Genomic DNA, 18,603 nt, shown 5'->3' with positions numbered 1-18,603 from the left:
ATTAGAAAATGCACTTTACAGGGGTGATCCTGGGTTGGCACAGAGTAGACAAATTAGTCTCTTCTACTGCTCATTTACTGTTAAAGGGCCACATCTCTAGCTAGTGTAAATTGAGGTAGCTGTCTTGAACTCAGTGTTGTTATGATCATTTACAGCAGTTGAGGATCTTTTTCGTGACTCAGTGATTCAGTGACTCCTGTTTACAGAGAAATGTTTTTAGTAGTTACGTAAAAGTACATTATAATGCTCTCTTGCTTTCTTGGTGGGACAGGAGTGTTTTTTTCTTAGTTTCCACAGCTTGCCTATCATAATCTCTAGGCAAATTGTGAAGAGGCCCTTGAGTCCTCCTACGGCTAACAGGCAAGCACAAACCTTCAATGTGAGTAGAGGATGAACCACAACTACCTGACTTTGCTATAGAGATTTATAGGCAAGTAGGACATTCCCTGTCATCTTTGAAATGATCCTACTCCAGTGAAATGAATGGCACAATTCCAAATGATGAAATAGTAGGATCTCTCGTGGAAAAGGTGCTGAGAGGACAATTCTAAGAAATTTTCCTTTCCACCTTCAAACTTGCCTTGCATGAGCCTCATTTTAGACATTTATTTTGTAGGGTGAAGGTCTTTTTGAATTTGTTTGGCCCTCTAAAGCGCAGGACTTTCTTTACATTTGCATTATCTTTTTCCAATGAAACACATGACCCCATTGTTTCTCTGGAGAAATCTGAACAGCTGTTTTGGATTTGTAACAAACTCTTGGAAAACAAGATTTCCAGCCTCCAAATGAAGAAAAACAGAGACCATTATATTAAATGCCTGTCAGATGGTAACTACCAGGACAGATCATAAAGAGAAGAAGAGGTGATTTGCCTTAACTCCTTTATGAGAGGGAAGTGAAGAGGTCATTACAGGCTGCTGATGAAGGTCAAACACTAATCTAACAAACAACTCTATAGTGCCATGAAATACCATACTTTGGGAAATGCAAACACAACACAGGGCCAGGTTATCAGTATAAAAATGAGAATAAACTTAAAAGTGTACTGCAGCATTTTGCAGTTACATAATGCATTTTACTCCATCCCAGATTAATAGATTAAAGAGTACACAGACAGAATAAAAATGTTTTTCAGCAATTGAAGTTCTAGGGACCTGGTACAGGGGCTTGTACCCCATCTCCTCCAGATCTGCGTCACTGATCTCCCCAGCTGTTTCTGTGGCCCCTTCCCCCATTCCAAGAAATTTATGGAGAGTGGATGGCTATCTGGCATGACTTAAAGGCTGTATTAGCTTTCCTGAAGAGTCCCTCTATGCTTGGGAGTGCCCTTAAAAAAAGACCTGATTCCAGTCGCAACAAGAGGATGGCAACTGGGGCAGAGTTACTAAGGTAGCTGGTTGGCCCTAGACATGCAACAGTTCCCAGGGTTCAGGGGATCATAGTGGGATTTGTGCCCTAACCCACTGGCTTCTGCTGTGTGGGGCTGTCTTCTCTATCTGACACTCCCAATGGAGAATCTGAGGAAAAACTTTATGAGGGTAACTTTATGGAGTTTCTCTTTCTATCTGGGCCATTATCTTCCGCCTCATAAAATCTTCCCGGCTGTAGAGCGCACAGATTTCCTCTTCACTTCTGAAAATGCATAACTTCAAGCACCACTTGGAAGTGAGGTGTTTCTTTGAAACAGAGAGCCACTTGTTGGAATTATGCAGCATGTGATATGTGCTGTAAAACCACAAACTATAAAAGTCATGACGTACGAATTTGTAAGGGATTCATCGCAAAATGGCCTAATGTTCATCTTACACGTTGCTTAGAACTGTTAGTGAAAAGAGAATTGTTTGACTTTTGAGGATGATTTGTCACAGCACTTTAAGAATGTGACCAGCATCTTTAGAGAACTCGAAGAAAAAAAGAAAAGAAAAAAGACCTTGCTCCTATTCACGTGCTTCTCTCCTATTCTGAGAATGGGCTTTGTCACTGTACCAGGAGAGGAAATGTTCCTTGGCCAGTCTTCTCCCACCAGGTCTTTTCAGACTAACTGGCTGCATCTACACATGCACTTTACTGTGGAGTAGACTAATCATCTGCAGAGTAAAGTGTCACTATCTACATGTGTGATGGTATTAGGCTGCAATAAACTAATTAACACAGCAGTAAGATAGTACTGTTGGGGACAATACTATCTTACACTGGGATAATTTACTGTGATTATACACATGCATAGATGCTGACTGCAGCTGTAAATTGTGCCTGGTCAGCCCAGTCAGCCAGGGGCCAGACTCCTGCCTGCCACCTAGCCACATGGCTCTGCACTTTCAGTACTCTCATGCCCCAGCCAGCCCCTCCACCACCACCCCCACCAGAGTTCGGGGCTGATCCCCCCAGCTGTGTCCCCTGCCAATCTGGACCTGCTCCACCCCAGCTCAAATTGCTGCTGTCCTAGGCGCACATGCAAACACTGTGCTCGGGAGTAGTTTCCTCTGGCTCAAACTGCTCTGTAGTTTAATACTCTGCTTTAAATGCACATGTAGATGCACCTACTGTTTACTATGTTTGTCTTTCTAAACTCACATTTTTCTGATGAAGGTAAAAATTATCTTAGTTCCGAGAGTCTTGATATGCAATTACTTTCCCCTTTACTAGGGTTAACATAGTAGTCAGACACACTGACTCTTGGTCCAAAGTCCAGCATGTTAGCAATAACAGAAGAATGTTGTTTGCATGCAAGCATTGGCAGTAGCTGTTACTACAGAACAGAAACCTACGTAGAACATGCCCAACTTTTAAGCATTTAAGTGAACTGAAAGAGTAATAGTCCACCTACTGATTTCTGATTTATCCTGCTGCACAATATGAAAAGCAAGCTGGAAGTTGAAAAGGCAGTGACAGAAGCTAGACAGCTTACAGAAGTACTGTTATTCAGTTCAGTTGGACTGGTTATAAGAGGGTCCAGACTGAGGAAACAATGAAACCATCCAATTAACATATCTGTGTTTACAGATAAGTAACTGCTTGGACCACAGTCACCCATCTCAGAAATTATCATCTGTATTAGGCGCTCTCAGCTTCACAAAACAAGGACGGGAAAAGGCCATTTTATCCGTCTATTTGCCCTCTCTGGCATGAAAAAGCAAAACAAAAACACTGATTTTCTGAATGCCTTACACTGAGTTGTACCAGATTCCATAAACAGTTCCACTGAAATCAGTGCAAGTATTCTCATGGTAAACAACTGCTGGGTGTGACTGAGGGTATCTGACTCTGTCCCTAAGGTCCTTACACATGTTCTTTTAAAGGTACTATGGAATATAGGCCCTGATCCCAACAATCACACCTCTTGCCATGCCATACATGCATGGCAGGAGGCACAATTTTAGAATCAGGGATCAGATCCCAATCATGTCCTTTCTGCTTGCCAGTCTGGGATCATGATCTCAGGCTCCCCGTCCATCAGCAAGCTGAAAGTAAGGAGGCTGCAGCACAGTGTGACCTAATGCAGTTCCAGGGCCAGGGCTGACAGTTAGCTGGTTGCTGGCACTCGCCCTGGGGCAGCCTCAGACATGCCACGTGTTCAATTTAAGACACTATGCAAACCAGCCATAAAAATATTCTGCATCATATGTGGAACCTTTTTATGGCTGGCTTGCCATTTATGGTACCTTAAATTGGGTGCATGTATATCAACCCTTCCCATTTATGCTGCGATTAACATGTTAATTGCAACTTAAATGTAACATATAGAGGGGACCTAAATTAATACAAAAACCCAAAATAACCTAGAATCATTTGGAACCTCAGAGCAAAATTTTCAGGCGGCCTCTGGAAATGCAACCACTTTTACAGGACTTGTAATGGAAGCCTTTTGAAAGTTTGTCGCTGAGTGTCCTTGTTTACTTGAGTAGTCTCATCCAGTGCTGCAGCCAGTGCAGTCAGGGCCTCTCAGGATACTGTCAGACATTAAGGCAGTTACATGACTGGTGTCTGAGGAATGCTATGTCCCATGCTCCAAATCATGCTACCTACCATGCTACCTACCATGCTACATGCTACCTACTATGTCATATGATAGATCTTGCAACTTTGGGAATGGTGCATACAATTCCTCTGACCGTAACTGTGTGACTGCCAACTGCCAGACAACATCCTCCAGTGATAGAGCAGGGGGGCAGCAGGTTCAAGGACCTGTATGAACCCCAAGCCCAGTTCCACCAATTGGGCACAGAGCAGCTTTGTTCTGGACCCTAGCCCTGACCAATGCTGGACAGTGATGCTCAGCTAAGCACCAGGATTCAGCACCAGGCAGCCCCAGTCCCAGTTCAGACCCAGGGCTGCCCCCCTGATCCTGACAACCAGGTAGGGGAGGGCTGTATGCTAGAGCCTGGAGCTGCCCCATGCCCTTAGGTTCACAAGACCTAGCACCTCAAAGAGTCTTAAAGATAGAGAGCTGCGGGACATGATTCTTTGAGCTGCCAGGTCCTGGCAAGCCCATATCCTGATAGAGATAATCAGCTGGAACCCCCAATCAGGTTTCAGACCAGGGGATACCCAGGGCCCAATGCTGACAATTAGCTGACTGTCAGCATTAAGATGATGGTCATGCCACACATTCAGCTTATGGCACCGTGCAAAACAGCCACACATATGTTATACATTTTTTGAGTAATATCTTTGTGGCTGGTTTGCCATTTTATGGTGTCATAAATTCAATGAATGTGTGGCATGCAGCTATTTATAGTGCAATTAACACATGAAACATGCCAGAAATATGATGTGTACCAGGGGCCTCAGTGTTTACACAGTAAAGTTTTTGAAGGAAATGAGGAACAGGCTGAAGGACCTTTTAGAAAAGCCAATACTTTTCATTCTCTTTAGACTGAAGTTTAACTTTCCCATTGTAGGCCATCTGATTTCCATGAGACTGAGAGGTGGGAGTAGCTAACCCATGGTGACTGCACTTGTTTAATTTGTTTTTCATTTGTGTAAAAATATTAATGGGACTGACTTTCTCCAAAGCAAAGGAATTTAAAGATCAATGGCCAATTTTGCCCCACAGGCATTGGGATAAGCAGCTGGTACCTACTTTGTACCAATGGCACTGGCTAAATGGATCATTATATAACTCCAAGCGGTTAATAATGATGCGTATCTCTGAAACATGGCAGAATGAGGAAAATCAATGGGATGCTGCAATACCAGGATATAAATTATACAGGACTGATGGAGTAGGCCGTTCTGGTTGGAAAGTAGCACTCTACACGAAAGACTGCATCAAATCAAATAGGTCTGATTTTTCAACTGATAAGACAGGTATTGTACAAACTTTGTAGATACAAATCCCAGGTTTCAACAGAATAAAAGTACATCTGGGAATGCGCTGTCAAACTCCAGACCAGGACGGCAGCAGCAAGCTAGAAATGCTAAAGGGAAATGGGAGAGGCTGTGACAGCAGAAAACACAATAATAATGAGGGACTTCAACTATCTACAAATAGCCTGGGTCAATCTAACATCAGGCCAAGATGCAGAGACCAAATTTCCTATAAATGACTGCTTCCTGGAGCAATTGGTCCTGGAACCTACCAAAGGAAAGGCCATTCTTGACCTAGTCCTAAGTAGTACACAGGATCCAGTGTAAAGAGTTAGTGTTACTGAGCCACTTGGCAATAGTGACTACAATGCAACTGAGTTTGACATCCACATAGGAGGGGAGACAAGAAAATCTACCACAGTAGCCTTCAACTTTAAAAAGGGAGACTACAGCAAAATGAAGAAGCTAGATAGATGGAAGTTAAAAGGAGCCCCTAAAGAGGTGAGGAACTTGCAGGCAACATGGGAACTGCTTAAGAACACCATACTGGAGGCACACAGCAAATGCATACCACAAATAAAAAATAAAAAAAAAAAAGGAAAGTGGACCAAAAGAAAGCCAGCATGGTTTAATGGTAGAGTTGCAGAGGCAATAAGCAGAAAAAAGGCTTCTTTCAAAAAGTGGATGTCAAATCCTAATGAGGAAAATAAAAAAGAGCATAAATACTAGCAAGGCAAATGTAAAACTGAAATAAGACAAGCTAAGAGAGAATTCGAGGAAAAGCTTGCTAGAAACACAAAAGGTCACAATAAAGATTTATTTAAATACGTTTGAAGCCAAAGACCTGCCAGGGAATCAGTTGGGCCGTTGGATGATCAAGGTGTAAAAGGATCATTAAAGAATGACAGGGTCACTGCCAAGAAACTAAATGCATTTTTTGTATCTGTCTTCAGTGTGGAAGATGTTAGGGAAATTCCGTCACCAGATGCACTCCTCTAGCAACAAGTCAGTGGAGTTGTTCCAAATTGAGGTGTGCATAGATGAGATTCTAAAGGAAATTAATAAACTAAACAGTAGTAAATCACCAGGACCTGATACCTGTGGGGGCACTACTATGCAGAGCCACCCATCTCACTGTGCTAAGCCCAAAAACCTTGCTTTGGGAGCCTCCCACAGGGTGCCTGCCTACCGCTGGCTGTCCCACTTGTAGGAGAAAACCCACAAGCCTGGGGTAATGCTGCCACCACCCAGTCTCTGGTCTCTGTTAGGGCTTTGTGCAGCCCAGGACACACAGACCCTGCAAGACTTGGGGGTGCTTTGCCCACTGGTAATATTTCTGGGTGCCTCTTTCAGCCCAAAGCACCCCCAGATAACCTCAGGTATAACTGAGGGAACATACACAGGCAAGCTCTCCAGCCAGGCCAGGAGCAAAAGGCTTGCCTCTCAACCCTACACTGAAACAGCCAGGCACGCTGTAACCCAATACCTTTATTGATTGGGGGCTGAGGGAGACCAAGGAAGTCAGAACACAATTTGAGCAAGCATAATCAATCAAAGTCCTACACAGTCTTGGACGTAGTAGCCCTTTTAAAACACGTCTGCCTAGACATAAATCCTAACTCCTGGCTAATTTCCTAGTTTTTACTTACAGGAATTCATCCAGGCTGCAGCCTTCCTTTCCCCTGGGCCTGAAGCAGCAGGAGGGAAGGGGGAGCGGGCCTGGACAGTGGGGCCTCGGGCTTTGTCCCTACCCACTCCCTCCCCCCCTGTTATTCTTGACAGGCAATGGCTAGTTCAGTAATAAAAAGCAAAGGTGAACAAACATTAAAATAACACTATGCCTATGATATTCTTTGAAAGAGGTTATATATACCAAGAAGTGAATATCAGATTTGATTAACTGAGGAAACCCCAGGCATTGACTGTCTTGTCTAGTCATTATCATAGGAAAGCCTGGAAGAGAAAGGAAGATAGTGAAGGAATTCAGCATAGGGAGTAATATGATCAGTGACAGGAGAAAAAGTTAGGAAAAGCAGCTTTTCTCATTTTTTTTTTCAGTGATGCCAGGGAAAAGAGCTGAATTAAATGGCCTGCAGCACCAGCAGGCTGGATTAGATGGATCACATCTTGGCCATTGTTTCACAAGCCTTCTAGATTCAACAATTTAATACGAAGGTGCTTTCACCTTCTCTGTGCTATGGTCAGATTGATACATTTGTGGAAGATATCCCTTTCTCTAGTTCTACAATTCTACCTTGTAATGTCTAGAAGTTGTCCTGGTTGGAGACAGACATGTTAGTAATTTTGATTTCTATATAGGAAATCAAAGAACAACAAATAGTTCTGTGTAGCTGAAATGTAGAGAGCCAGCACATAAGTTTCTAGAGTCAGTAGCCTTTAAAAAAAACTGCTTTGTCAGATAAAAGTATAAATGGGAACCACACAGTTAAAGGTCAAAATTCAATTAAGAGAAATGGAACAGTTTACATTACAAAATAATTACTTTAATATATTTTGGGGGTTCCATTTTATGACCCCTGGTTCTTGTATTGTGAGAGATAGTAAATAGTGAACCCCTATTAACTTTTTCTTCACCATTTAGTAGTTTGTAAACCCTTAACATGCCCCCCCTAAAGTTTCTCTTTTCTAAACAGAATAGGCCTAGCCTTTTTAGTCTATCCTCATATGGAAGCCCCTCCTTACCACTAATCATCCTTGTTGCCCTTCTCTGGACCTTCTCTAGTTCTTCTATATCTTTTTTCAGGTGTGGGGACCAGAACTGGGTACAGTATTAAAAATGTGGACACACCAGGAATTTGTAAAGGGGCATAGTGATACTTTTCATTTTGTTTACAGTTCCCTTCTTATTAATCCTTAACTTCTTGTTTGCCTTTTTAATGGCTACTGAGCACTGAGCTGATGTTTTTAGTGAACTGTCCACAATGACTCCCAGATCTTTCCTGTGTGGTAACAGCTAATGTAGAGCCCATCATAATGTAGGTGTAGTTTGGGTTACTTTTATCCAAGTGCATCACTTTACACTTGTCTGCATTAAATTACATCAGTCATTTAGTTGCCTGTTCACTCAATCATGCCAGATCCTTCTGTAGTTCCTCACAGTCTTGCTTGGTCTTTACCACTTTGAATAATTTTGCGTCAGCAGGGAATTTAGCCACCTCACTACTCACCCCCTTTTCCAGATCATTTATGACTAGGTTAAACCACACTGGTCCTAACACAGATCCCTGGGGAGCCCCACTGTTTACTTCTTTCCATTCTGAAAGTTGACTATTTATGCTCAGTCTTTCCTTTTGGCCTTTGAGCCAATTTCTAATCCACAAGTGGATGTTCCCTGAAATCCCTTAACTACCTAATTTAGTTAAGAGCCTCTGATGGGGGACCATATGAAACGCTTTGTGGAAGTCTGACTATACTATGTCAAATGGATTGCCCCAATCCACCTGCTTATTGACACCCTCAAAGAAATTTAGTAAGTAGGTGAAGCAAGATTTCCCTCTGACAAAACCATGTTGATTTCTCCCCAGCAAGTCATGTTAGTTCATGTCTTGAACAATTTTTTTATTGTTATTGTTTCTACCAGTTTTAAGAGGTTAGTCTCACTAGCCTATAGTTCCCTGCATTCCCTCTAGAGCTCTTTTAAAATATGGGAGTCTAGTTGGAGTCAGCCTCCAGTCCTCTGGTACTAAAGCTGTTTTTAGTGATGGTGTTAGTTGTATACTACAGTTAGGAGTTCAGCAACTTCTCATCTGAGCTTCTTCAGGACCCTAAGCTGGAGGCCACTGTGAAGAAATCCCCCTCTCTCTGCCCAATGCAGGGGAGGACCAGGCCCAAGGGTGGGGAGAAGCTGGGCCACCATGGTGGGAGGGTCTGGGGGGGAAGAAGTGGGCCCAGACTGACCTGGCGGCAGCGGGGGGATGGGAGGAGCGGGCTTGGGGCTGCTGCGGGGGATCAGGGGTAGGGCCAGAGTGAACCCAGGCCCGACGAGGGGAGGCGGCTCGCTCCTCCCCTCCCCTTGCGGCTGCCATGTTGGGCTGGGCTGGGCCAGGACCCTGCCACACTGCCTTGGCGGGCCGGCTTTTCCTTCAGCTTGGGCTCGCTCCCTCCCGTCCCCCACATTGAGCCTGGGCCCAGTCCTCCCTTGGCCCCACTGTCACCGCTGATGCCACAGTGTGCCTGCTCCTCCCCCCTCCCCCACATCAGGCCCACTCACGCACAGGAGAAGTGGGCTCAAGGGGGAGGGGGAGGAGGGAGGAGTGGACCTGGGCCTGAGGTAAGGAGGAGACCCATTCCTTCCCTCCCCGCAGCCATGACGATGTCAGGCCATGGGCCCACTATTCCCCCCCCAAAATGGTGGCTTGGGCCTGCTCCCTGCATTACCTGCAGGGAGCAGGGCGGGAGGACAAGGCCAGCTCTGCTGGCCTCGCCCCCCACCTCGCTCTGTCCTGTGTCCCCACCATCATGATGGCAGGCTGCCTTCTGTCAGAATGCTTCTTCACACTCTGATTGGCTGTTCGTCAGCCAATCAGAGTGCAAACAAAGCATTATGGACAGAGACAGACAGATTTAGGCTTTTATAATATTAGAATTGTTCATTAAAAAATGGAACAGTGAGAAAGGCAATCTAATTGTGTTTAATACTCTGTATCTTAACATTTCTGTTTCTTTATTCATTCACTATATTTTACAGGAGTTAAACCCATTTCTAACATTTTTTTTTCCCCATAAAACCCTTAAGTGGATATTTACTCCTGTAAAATGTAATGAAGTAATAAAGAAACAGAAATGTTAAGATACAGAGTATTAAGCACAATTAGATTGCCTTTCTCACTGTAGTTTATGACAGCTGTTCACACTTCACAAACTTCATTCACCACCTCAATAGTTAATGGTTTCAGCAGGCAAAATATGATATTTACCACAACCAGCTCACAGTGAGCTGAGTTAGAAATATGCAAGTAGTTTAAAATATACTTTGATATTTTTCAACAATAGCTATAAGTACAAAAATGTATACAAATATATAGGTTTACCTTGGAAGAGCAGTGATTTTCCCCCATTTTTCTACACAGAATCTTCTTGGCCCATTGCTCCCTCTCAGAGAGGCAAAGCCTTCATAAGGTATGCTGGAGGTGCCTGTAACAAACTGTCAACACAAACAGAGCACAGTATAACCTCATAAATCCAGATATAAAAAATCTGGAATTACTGAAAATCCAGCACTTTTTAAAACTACACTCCATCAGGGAGTTGTGGCAGCCGGTCCCAGAGCAGTAGAGGGGGAAGCTTGCATACAGCAGCTATAGCTGCCATCCACCATCCTGCTGTCGCTGCTCCACGTACAGCCGCTGGTCCAGGACCGGCTGCCAGTACCCTTCCCACCGCCCTGCCCTACCACCACTCCAGGACCGGCCATCTCTCTGGTTTCAAAAATCCGGAATATTCACATTTCTGCCAGGTGTTCAGTCCCAAGCATGCCTGGATTCATGAGGTTATACTCTATTAAGAATCAATGCACAAATGAAGGGTCTTTCAGTGTTTGTGCACCCGAGTAACTTTACTCATATTGGTGTTCACACTGAAGTCAAATTGCTCATGTAAAAGCATTTCATAAGACCCTCTGTGAGAGGGAGTCAGAAACAGGGAAGTTCTAGAGACAGATATTTCCTGATAGTAGACAAGGAGAGAGGGCTTCTTAGACTAAGGGCTTCTTAGACTAATTTTCTTTTAAAGAGTCCACTTAGACACCCAATATAACCTTTTAGAAAAAAAAGCCCTGAGAACAAGTCCTCTACACTTATTCCAGGAAGTAGGGGTGTGTGAAACGAGCCGTATTCAATTTGGATTTGGCCCAAATTGGGGACAGTGATTCTATTCGTTGATTCGGATCATTGTCCCTGATTCGATTCCGCTGAATCCGAATCTGCAGATTCGATGCTGATTCAGAGAATAAGCGATTCAGTCATAGGCACAGCTTTAAATGTTTTTTCTACATTCTCCAAGGTACCAGGAGCGACTTGTGAATGCTGCAATGCTGGGGTGGATGGAGCATCTCACAGGAAACTTCCAGTCCACTTCCGGGTCCGCCGCCGAGTGCATTGGGGGGACCCCCCCCATACTCCTACAGCTTGGAGATCAGCTGCAGGGGGACCCCGGGTATCCCCCCAGACCCAGGAGGCACCAATCTCCTAGTTCACTTCTGGGTCTGCTGCCAAATGCACTGGGAGCCCACTTCCTGTGGGACACTCCACTTTCCTCTCCCCACTTTCCTGTGGGACACTCCATCCACCCCAGCATCACAGCATTTATGAGCCGCCTGGTACCTTGAGGTATATAGAAAAAACATTTAAAGCTGTGTCTATGTCCAAATTGTCAAATCTTTCCAAATCAAATTGGAACTCTCTGAATCGATTCGGAGAGCTTAAAGGGTCTCCCAATTCTATTCGGATCCAGAGATTCGGTCACCGAATTGGGCTCAATCTCCACCGAATCGAATCGGGGACCGAAGCATCACATAGCCCTACCAGAAAGTGTCTGGAGGAGACTGCAGAGTTCCCAGGTCCTTCCCATGTTCCACACTATCAAAAAATGTCATCATCCTGGAATGTAGTTTAACATCTAATATACAATGGGGAGGAATATATCTATAGGAATCAACTGATCTCTCACCTGTAACAGCCTTAGTCTTTGTTCATTGTTGAATCTTTCTACAGCAGCCCAGAACCAGCGAATTACAATATGATTGTCATGGTAACCTGTTAGAACAACAAAAGCTACATTACTTTTGGCTCTTTTAGCTTTATTTATAAGTTTGTGAGAGAATATATTTGAAATGCTAATAGTTATTGACCTTCTCCTTTCTCATCCTTGGTTACAGTGCAAATCTCTATATGTCTAAATCAATGGGAAAAAAGTGAAACAAAACAAGGGCTCTCACCAGGTTTACTGTACTTTGTTGCAAATCAAAGGCAGACATTCATCCAATTTGTTAAGAAACAGAAATACAAAATCCCTTTTGCAAATATATAGACATATCAATCACTAGCAAGTTGCTAAGTAGCATTATTAACTCTGGTGACATGGGGGGGGTAATTTTTTTTTAAAGTTGTGCCTCGTGTCAGAATGGTTACAGCCATCTCGCTCACAGTAGCTGCCATCAGCTCCCATTGTTCTCACTGGGACTGAAGCCATGCCTCACTTAGGATCACAGCCAGTTCCCTATACCCTTTTCAGGTAGAAATGAGGTGGTTTCAACTAAATAGATATGGCTGCCATTTGCCATTGATTCCAAAAAGTCTGATATCTGACTGCTGTCCATGAAGATGACTACCAAGGAAGTGCTGTGAATATGGGAACAGGAAGGAAAGCTAAAAGTTACTAAAATGTCTGCTCTTAATCCAAAACTAACCAGGAAAATAATGATATTTTGACATTAAATAATAATAATATATTTCATAGGATGATGTAGAATGGGATAGCTTAAAATAATGATGATGCTGTTTTAGAATTTATTATGAATAGCAAAACTGAAAAATTAACGTCACCTCCTCTATACTCTGTGTTATTTCTCCAGTCACTTAAGTCAATTTCTGCTGTGCCAGCAATAACCAGTTCCAGTTCTCTTGCATCAAATACAGACACAAGTCGAGCATCAACCACCTGTGAAGGGAAACAAAATACAGAAAAAGTACTCATTGCTTCTATTATTTTTGCCTTTTACTAAATAAGCTCCTCCATTACAAATATAGTATTATTTTTCAAGCAAAGAGGTGTTCTGGCTTGTTCAATGCATGGCAAATTTTAAGGTTTAAACATTTTTCAGAAGTCAAATAAACAGACTGTTCTTCCACTCTGTGTATGGTTTTATTGTGTTGTGGTCTGTTTTGTTTTAACACTGTAACTGCATTCAACTTTATATGAAGATCATACTTTCTGGAAGGCAAGTTATTCAACAAATAATACTGAAACACTCCAGGGCAATAGGAATTCAATATATTCAAGTTCGATGACCAAATGTAGAAAATGCAGAAAACGTACATTTGACATACACTTAGGCAACTCTGCTAGGCTGGGGTGAAGTAAAAAACTTCTTCTATGTCTAAATAAGATAATTTCAAGAATAAAAGAAAAGGCTAGACTGTACACATCAGAGTATCTACTGCCACTAATGTGAATAGTAGGCATGACAAAGCGTAGCTACTCAATGACCAACAATTACTTTCATTTACATACTAAGACATTTGACTGTTACAAAATAATAAAATTAATCCACTGTTTGGACTTATTCACTGTTACGTCTAGTTTTACATGTGTTATATAAATACTATATTGTTGGGAGCATTAAAAATTCATATTGAGAAAATGTTTGTTGGGGAACCAGTTCACAAGTAGGATTTTTTTTACCTCATAGAAACCACGAACTAGACTTTCTGTTTGCTGCACAACCCCTCTCTCAATTCTCCATTTCACCATTCTCTCTATGTATTCTTTTTTGTTTTTCTCTGTGACTGGGATGTTGGCACCTCCTGGCTTTAATTCCCGTTCAGTGATCTAAAAGGTTAAAATAAAATAAAATAAAATAAAATAAAAAACCCACCACAAAATAATGTAAAGACAAAAAGGATCACTTGTACATTTTGTTATGCTAATTCCCAATATGATTAAACAAGCAGAGGCCAGCTTTACTGAACAGGAGTACATAAATTCAGATGATACAGATGAAGCCCCTGTTTTGATGAAATCATGACTTAGAAACAAGCTACAAAATAAGAGAGATAAACCAATTTTGCATTGTCATCCCTGTAGACAGATGTTAGAAATGAGTTTTCCTATATCATATAACCTTTGAATGCTGACAGACAATACTGACAAAATTTAGATGAACTACTGTCAGCAAAGAAAACTCAAGTATGTGACATTTCATATAGTCTTCAGAAAGTCTTTTTAATCAGAAAGCCATGCTTGGCAATAGATGATACATTTCCATAAGATTTTAAAGCTGTCTGTATCATATATGATTTTTATTAAAAAGTACTTAAAATCAGTTGGGAATGACAATCATATTTAAGTCCAAAGAAACAGTGACATAATAGACTATAAAGAGAAAAGGAAAGGAAAGTAAGAATCTTTCACACCTGCCCAAAAACTTCTTCATTTACAGTGAATGTGAGATCTAGGATATCATGTATATCGTTGTCTTTCATCCACTGCAAACTCTGGTGGAACTCCTCATCAAGGTATTCCAAGTCACTCAGGTCACATAGTCTAACATAAACAAGAAGAAAACATACATATATAGCTGACAGCCATAGTGTGTGCTCAGTAACAGAGCTAGACAGGACAGCCCTACAAAACATACTGAGAATAAAGGGAGCTCAGAGAAACCAACAGAACAAAGAACAGTGGTTACTAGATTCCTTTGTGCTGAGGTCCTGAAGTCAAATTAGTAGAAACTATTCTGACTTTGTGTGTTCGCCTGCTAATGGTAACAGTGGCTGCCTGTTCCACACTTATTCTCTCCATTTTGCTAAACTATAGACTCCAACTTTGAAATTTTATTTCAAGACCTTTTATTTATATATTTCATATTGTTCCCAGGTGTTTGCCCTGTATTTCATGAAACTTTATTTTAGACCTGAAATATAGGAAAATAAAACCCTAATAATTCTATAGATAGAAATAAGCCACCTACAGATAGTACGCAATTCATCCCATAAAAGAAATAGGAACTTCTTATCACTAGCAACTGGCACTGTACTTATTGCTCAGGTTCCTACTCTATCACCTCTTTGACTGGCCTACTTGGCCAATGATGCAAGCTTTCACAGCTTAGTTATCCACATCTCCCAAAACTGTCTGTTGTGCTTTTGGCTATGTTGCTGCTAAAGCAGGCACATCCTTCCCAATCCAGTCTGCAGGCCATCTACCCTCTTCTCATTCAAGCCCTTTGTTAGCACTAACTTCTTCCAAGATCCCCACCAGAAGTCAGTTAACAGCAACATTTACTTAGGTCAAATCCTGCCATGCTTATTAACACTGAATAACATCTTACCCCTCATAAAGTACCTCTCTCTGCTACCCCACCAGGGGAATCTAACCTTGTTTCTGTGCTAAGGCTCATGAAAAGACAGATGGGAGGCAGCTCAGTTCTTTGTTACTTAAAGAGTGTCAGGAGTTGGCTTGGGACAAAAATTATTTTAACTTGCACCCTGCAGCAGAATGGGTGGAGTAATATGATCCTCACTGACCCAGGAAGGCCCTACGCACATCAGAGTTGCCTGCAGGGATGTGTACAGACTGCAAAGACATTAGAACCAGCTATGTAACTCTACAGAAGGCCTCTGGTGGAGAAGCATGCAGCCACTTTGCTGTTTCTTACTGAACTCATGAATCAGAACCAGTGTGGTTAAGGTGGCAGGCGCTGGCCCTGGGTTATTTTTAAAACTTATCTAGATAAGCACTAAGATAAAGAGCTAATGGAATTTAATGATTACATGATATTACTGCAAGAGTCTTTGCTCTTCTTTGCTCAGGCTCTATACTATTCTATTAGCTCCCCTCATGACATCTCCTCTAAAATTAGCTTGTAGGGGCAGGAATCATGTTTAAAAAAAATATTGTAAAGCACTTACTACAAGTTTACATGCTATAAAAGGAAATACATAAATAGTAATGTTTTATTTCCACAGTTCCATAAATCTGCAGGATGCTTTTCAGACAAATAGAAATCACCCTTCCAAAACGCATAAATATTGACTCTCAATTTTAGGTGCTTAATTTTTAGGTCCCCAAACTTGAGATACATCAGTCCTGACTTTGAGTGGTGTTGAGCAACTGCAGTTTTCATCTTGAGCTGAAGCAGTGGGTATACAATAGCAGTAGTTTTCAAAATCAGACCCAAGGTATCTTAAAGCTGAGCAAGTCAAATTGGAGGCAACCAAAAATTAAAGGCTACCTTTGAAAATGCTGGTCTTAAACCTAGATTGTCGAGTGATTCATATCCTGTTCTACGACTCATTAAAGCGAAATGAACAAGCAATTTATTAATATCTGTAATAATACCACAATCTTTGCATGACTTCAAGTATTTTATAGTAGAAAGATAATTTAAAAGGTTAAAATTAATCACGAGGTTTTCATACTGATCACAATCAACATTTGAGTTATAAGGTAACTAGCTAATACCATAAGTTGGAGCAAAAAGACTAAAATACATCTTGGATTAACTATAAGCAGGGATCCAGGTTTTCCATTTAATGTGGAAAAATGCAGGTTTTCTCATTTGAAGGAGGAAATGTGGATTTCCCTCTTTAAAGGAGAAAAGTGTGAATTTTCCACTTTAAAGGAAACCATAGGAAACCACAGATTGCCCTTTGCAGGCTGGCAGCCTTTCAGCCTACAAGGACCTGCTTGGGGCTGGGAGAAGTGGGAGAAGGGCTACTGGAAGAAGGGGACACCACATGCATGTACACACACATACACACATAGCTGGCATAAAGCCAGGCAGCGTGGTCGAACTAGCCCCAGCAGCTGGATGCAGGTAAGTCCATGGGGGGCAGAGGTTGGAGGGCCAGGGCTTGGGGACTGTCTGGAGGGGTGTGTGTGTGTGTGGGGCAGGGGTATGTAGAGGGGATGGGTATGTGAGAGACAGGGGTGGGACAGCAGCAGCTGGGGACCCTCTCCACCAGAGCTGGGGGTGGGGGTGGGGATATAAGGCTGCAGGTCAAGAGTAAGGGGCACCGACAGGGCTGGGGGAGCTGTGGCTGCTTGGGAGTGAGGAACACTGGGGGGGACGGGGGCCTGTGGGTTGGGAGTGAGGGGCATCAGCATGGCCTGGGGGAGCAGAGGATTGTGGGTTCGGAGTAAGGAGAACCAGCAGGGCTAGGGGACTGTGGGTCAAGAGTGAGAGGCACTGGTAGGACTGAGGGCCAGCAGTGTGGGCAGAGGCAGGCACCGACATATCAGGGTTGCTCAGTGCCACAAAGCAGCAGGGGGACAGCCACAGCTGGACCCACATCCTGGTGAGGGAAGGTAGCAAGGGGAGCTCTGATTTTCCATGATAGTCAAATGCCAAAATATATAGGTATTTAAAATTAATTTTATTATAATGATGGAGGCACTGGTAGGCTTCCAAATTGCTTTAAAATTGTAAATATGTCAATAAAAATTGTGTTAAATTGATACCTATTTACATAGTGGTGTTTCATCTTAATCATGGAAAAACACGGATTTTGGGGGGTTTAACCAGAGAATTTGCAGTTTTTAAACAGAGAAAACCAGGATCCCTGTAGACAAGTGACCAAATAATTACTTATATGGCTTTATTTTCCTAGGTATGAAAAGCTGAACATTTACTGCAAAAGAGAGAACAGTTCCACTTACATTCGGAGGAGGGCTTTATAAAAGGGCCGGGTAAAGAAGGCATCTAGCAGATATTGATGTATCAGAGCAAGACCAAGGATTCGACCACTAAACCTGAACCTAAAAGACAAAGGAAATGAGTTATACCCAGTATACTCAGACTTTGTGGTTTACATGTTGCCTTGCGATCCACACATACAAGTTATATACACAAGTTTCTTAACAGTATATTTAAACCAGATAGCTAAGGCTCCATTGTAGTATCATGTTTCTTTTTGTGTTCCTTTAAAATTCACTCTAGGGTCTAGGGGAAAGCCAAGTCTGCAGGGCATGGAAAGTCCCTCTGTTTTACATTTAAACTGACTACTTTTCAGTCACAGAAACTGTATACTAATTCATTCTGTATTGGCATGATGTAAACCCTCTTAGACTTGCTCATACTGATGGGACTGAGATCAGGCAAACAGCAAGTATGAAAAACTGGTCTTTGTATATATTCTGTTAGATGTTAAGGTAAAGTTACAATGTGTCCTGTTTTTGGGTCTTCCCATCTCCATCCGGGCAGTTTTTTAAAATATCAATGAATATCCAGGATTTTCCTCTGCGTCTGCTTAGCATGGAAGTTTTTCCCAGCACTTTCTGGCTTGCCCCAGCAAGGAGCTGCTTGGGGATGTGGGGAGCAGGGGAGGGACATCACAAGTGGGGGATGCGTCTACTCACAAGCCCTGGAGGCTGTACGCAGGTAAGGCCAGGGCTTGGGGAGCGTGTGCACATGCATACAAGCACGAGGGGGGCAAGTGCCTGCCAGGGCTGCCTGCCCCTCCAGTGAGGGAAGGGGGCAGCGGGGTTCTTTGGGGCCAGTGGAGAGCTGTGTGGGCAGCAGGGCTGGGAAGGTGTGGGGCGCACAGGTCAGGA

At 42.7% G+C, this 18,603-nt stretch overlaps 1 protein-coding gene across 1 annotated transcript in view; it reads right to left on the bottom strand.

Annotated features, from left to right (window-relative positions):
* Positions 1 to 18,603, bottom strand: part of HECW2 (HECT, C2 and WW domain containing E3 ubiquitin protein ligase 2) — a 324,758-nt gene that overhangs the window by 9,241 nt on the left and 296,914 nt on the right. Inside the window, exons 25-30 of the mRNA XM_025209949.1 lie at positions 17,710 to 17,808; positions 14,463 to 14,592; positions 13,732 to 13,878; positions 12,873 to 12,987; positions 11,998 to 12,083; positions 10,362 to 10,474 (exon numbers count right to left, since the gene is read on the bottom strand). Of these exons, the coding sequence (XP_025065734.1) occupies positions 10,362 to 10,474; positions 11,998 to 12,083; positions 12,873 to 12,987; positions 13,732 to 13,878; positions 14,463 to 14,592; positions 17,710 to 17,808 (690 nt within the window). The remainder of the gene's footprint in view (positions 1 to 10,361; positions 10,475 to 11,997; positions 12,084 to 12,872; positions 12,988 to 13,731; positions 13,879 to 14,462; positions 14,593 to 17,709; positions 17,809 to 18,603) is intronic.

The sequence above is a fragment of the Alligator sinensis genome, unplaced genomic scaffold (assembly GCF_000455745.1).
Source record: "Alligator sinensis unplaced genomic scaffold, ASM45574v1 scaffold784_1, whole genome shotgun sequence".
NCBI classification, from domain to species: domain Eukaryota; kingdom Metazoa; phylum Chordata; order Crocodylia; family Alligatoridae; genus Alligator; species Alligator sinensis.
This window is presented reverse-complemented; position numbering and strand designations above follow the sequence as displayed.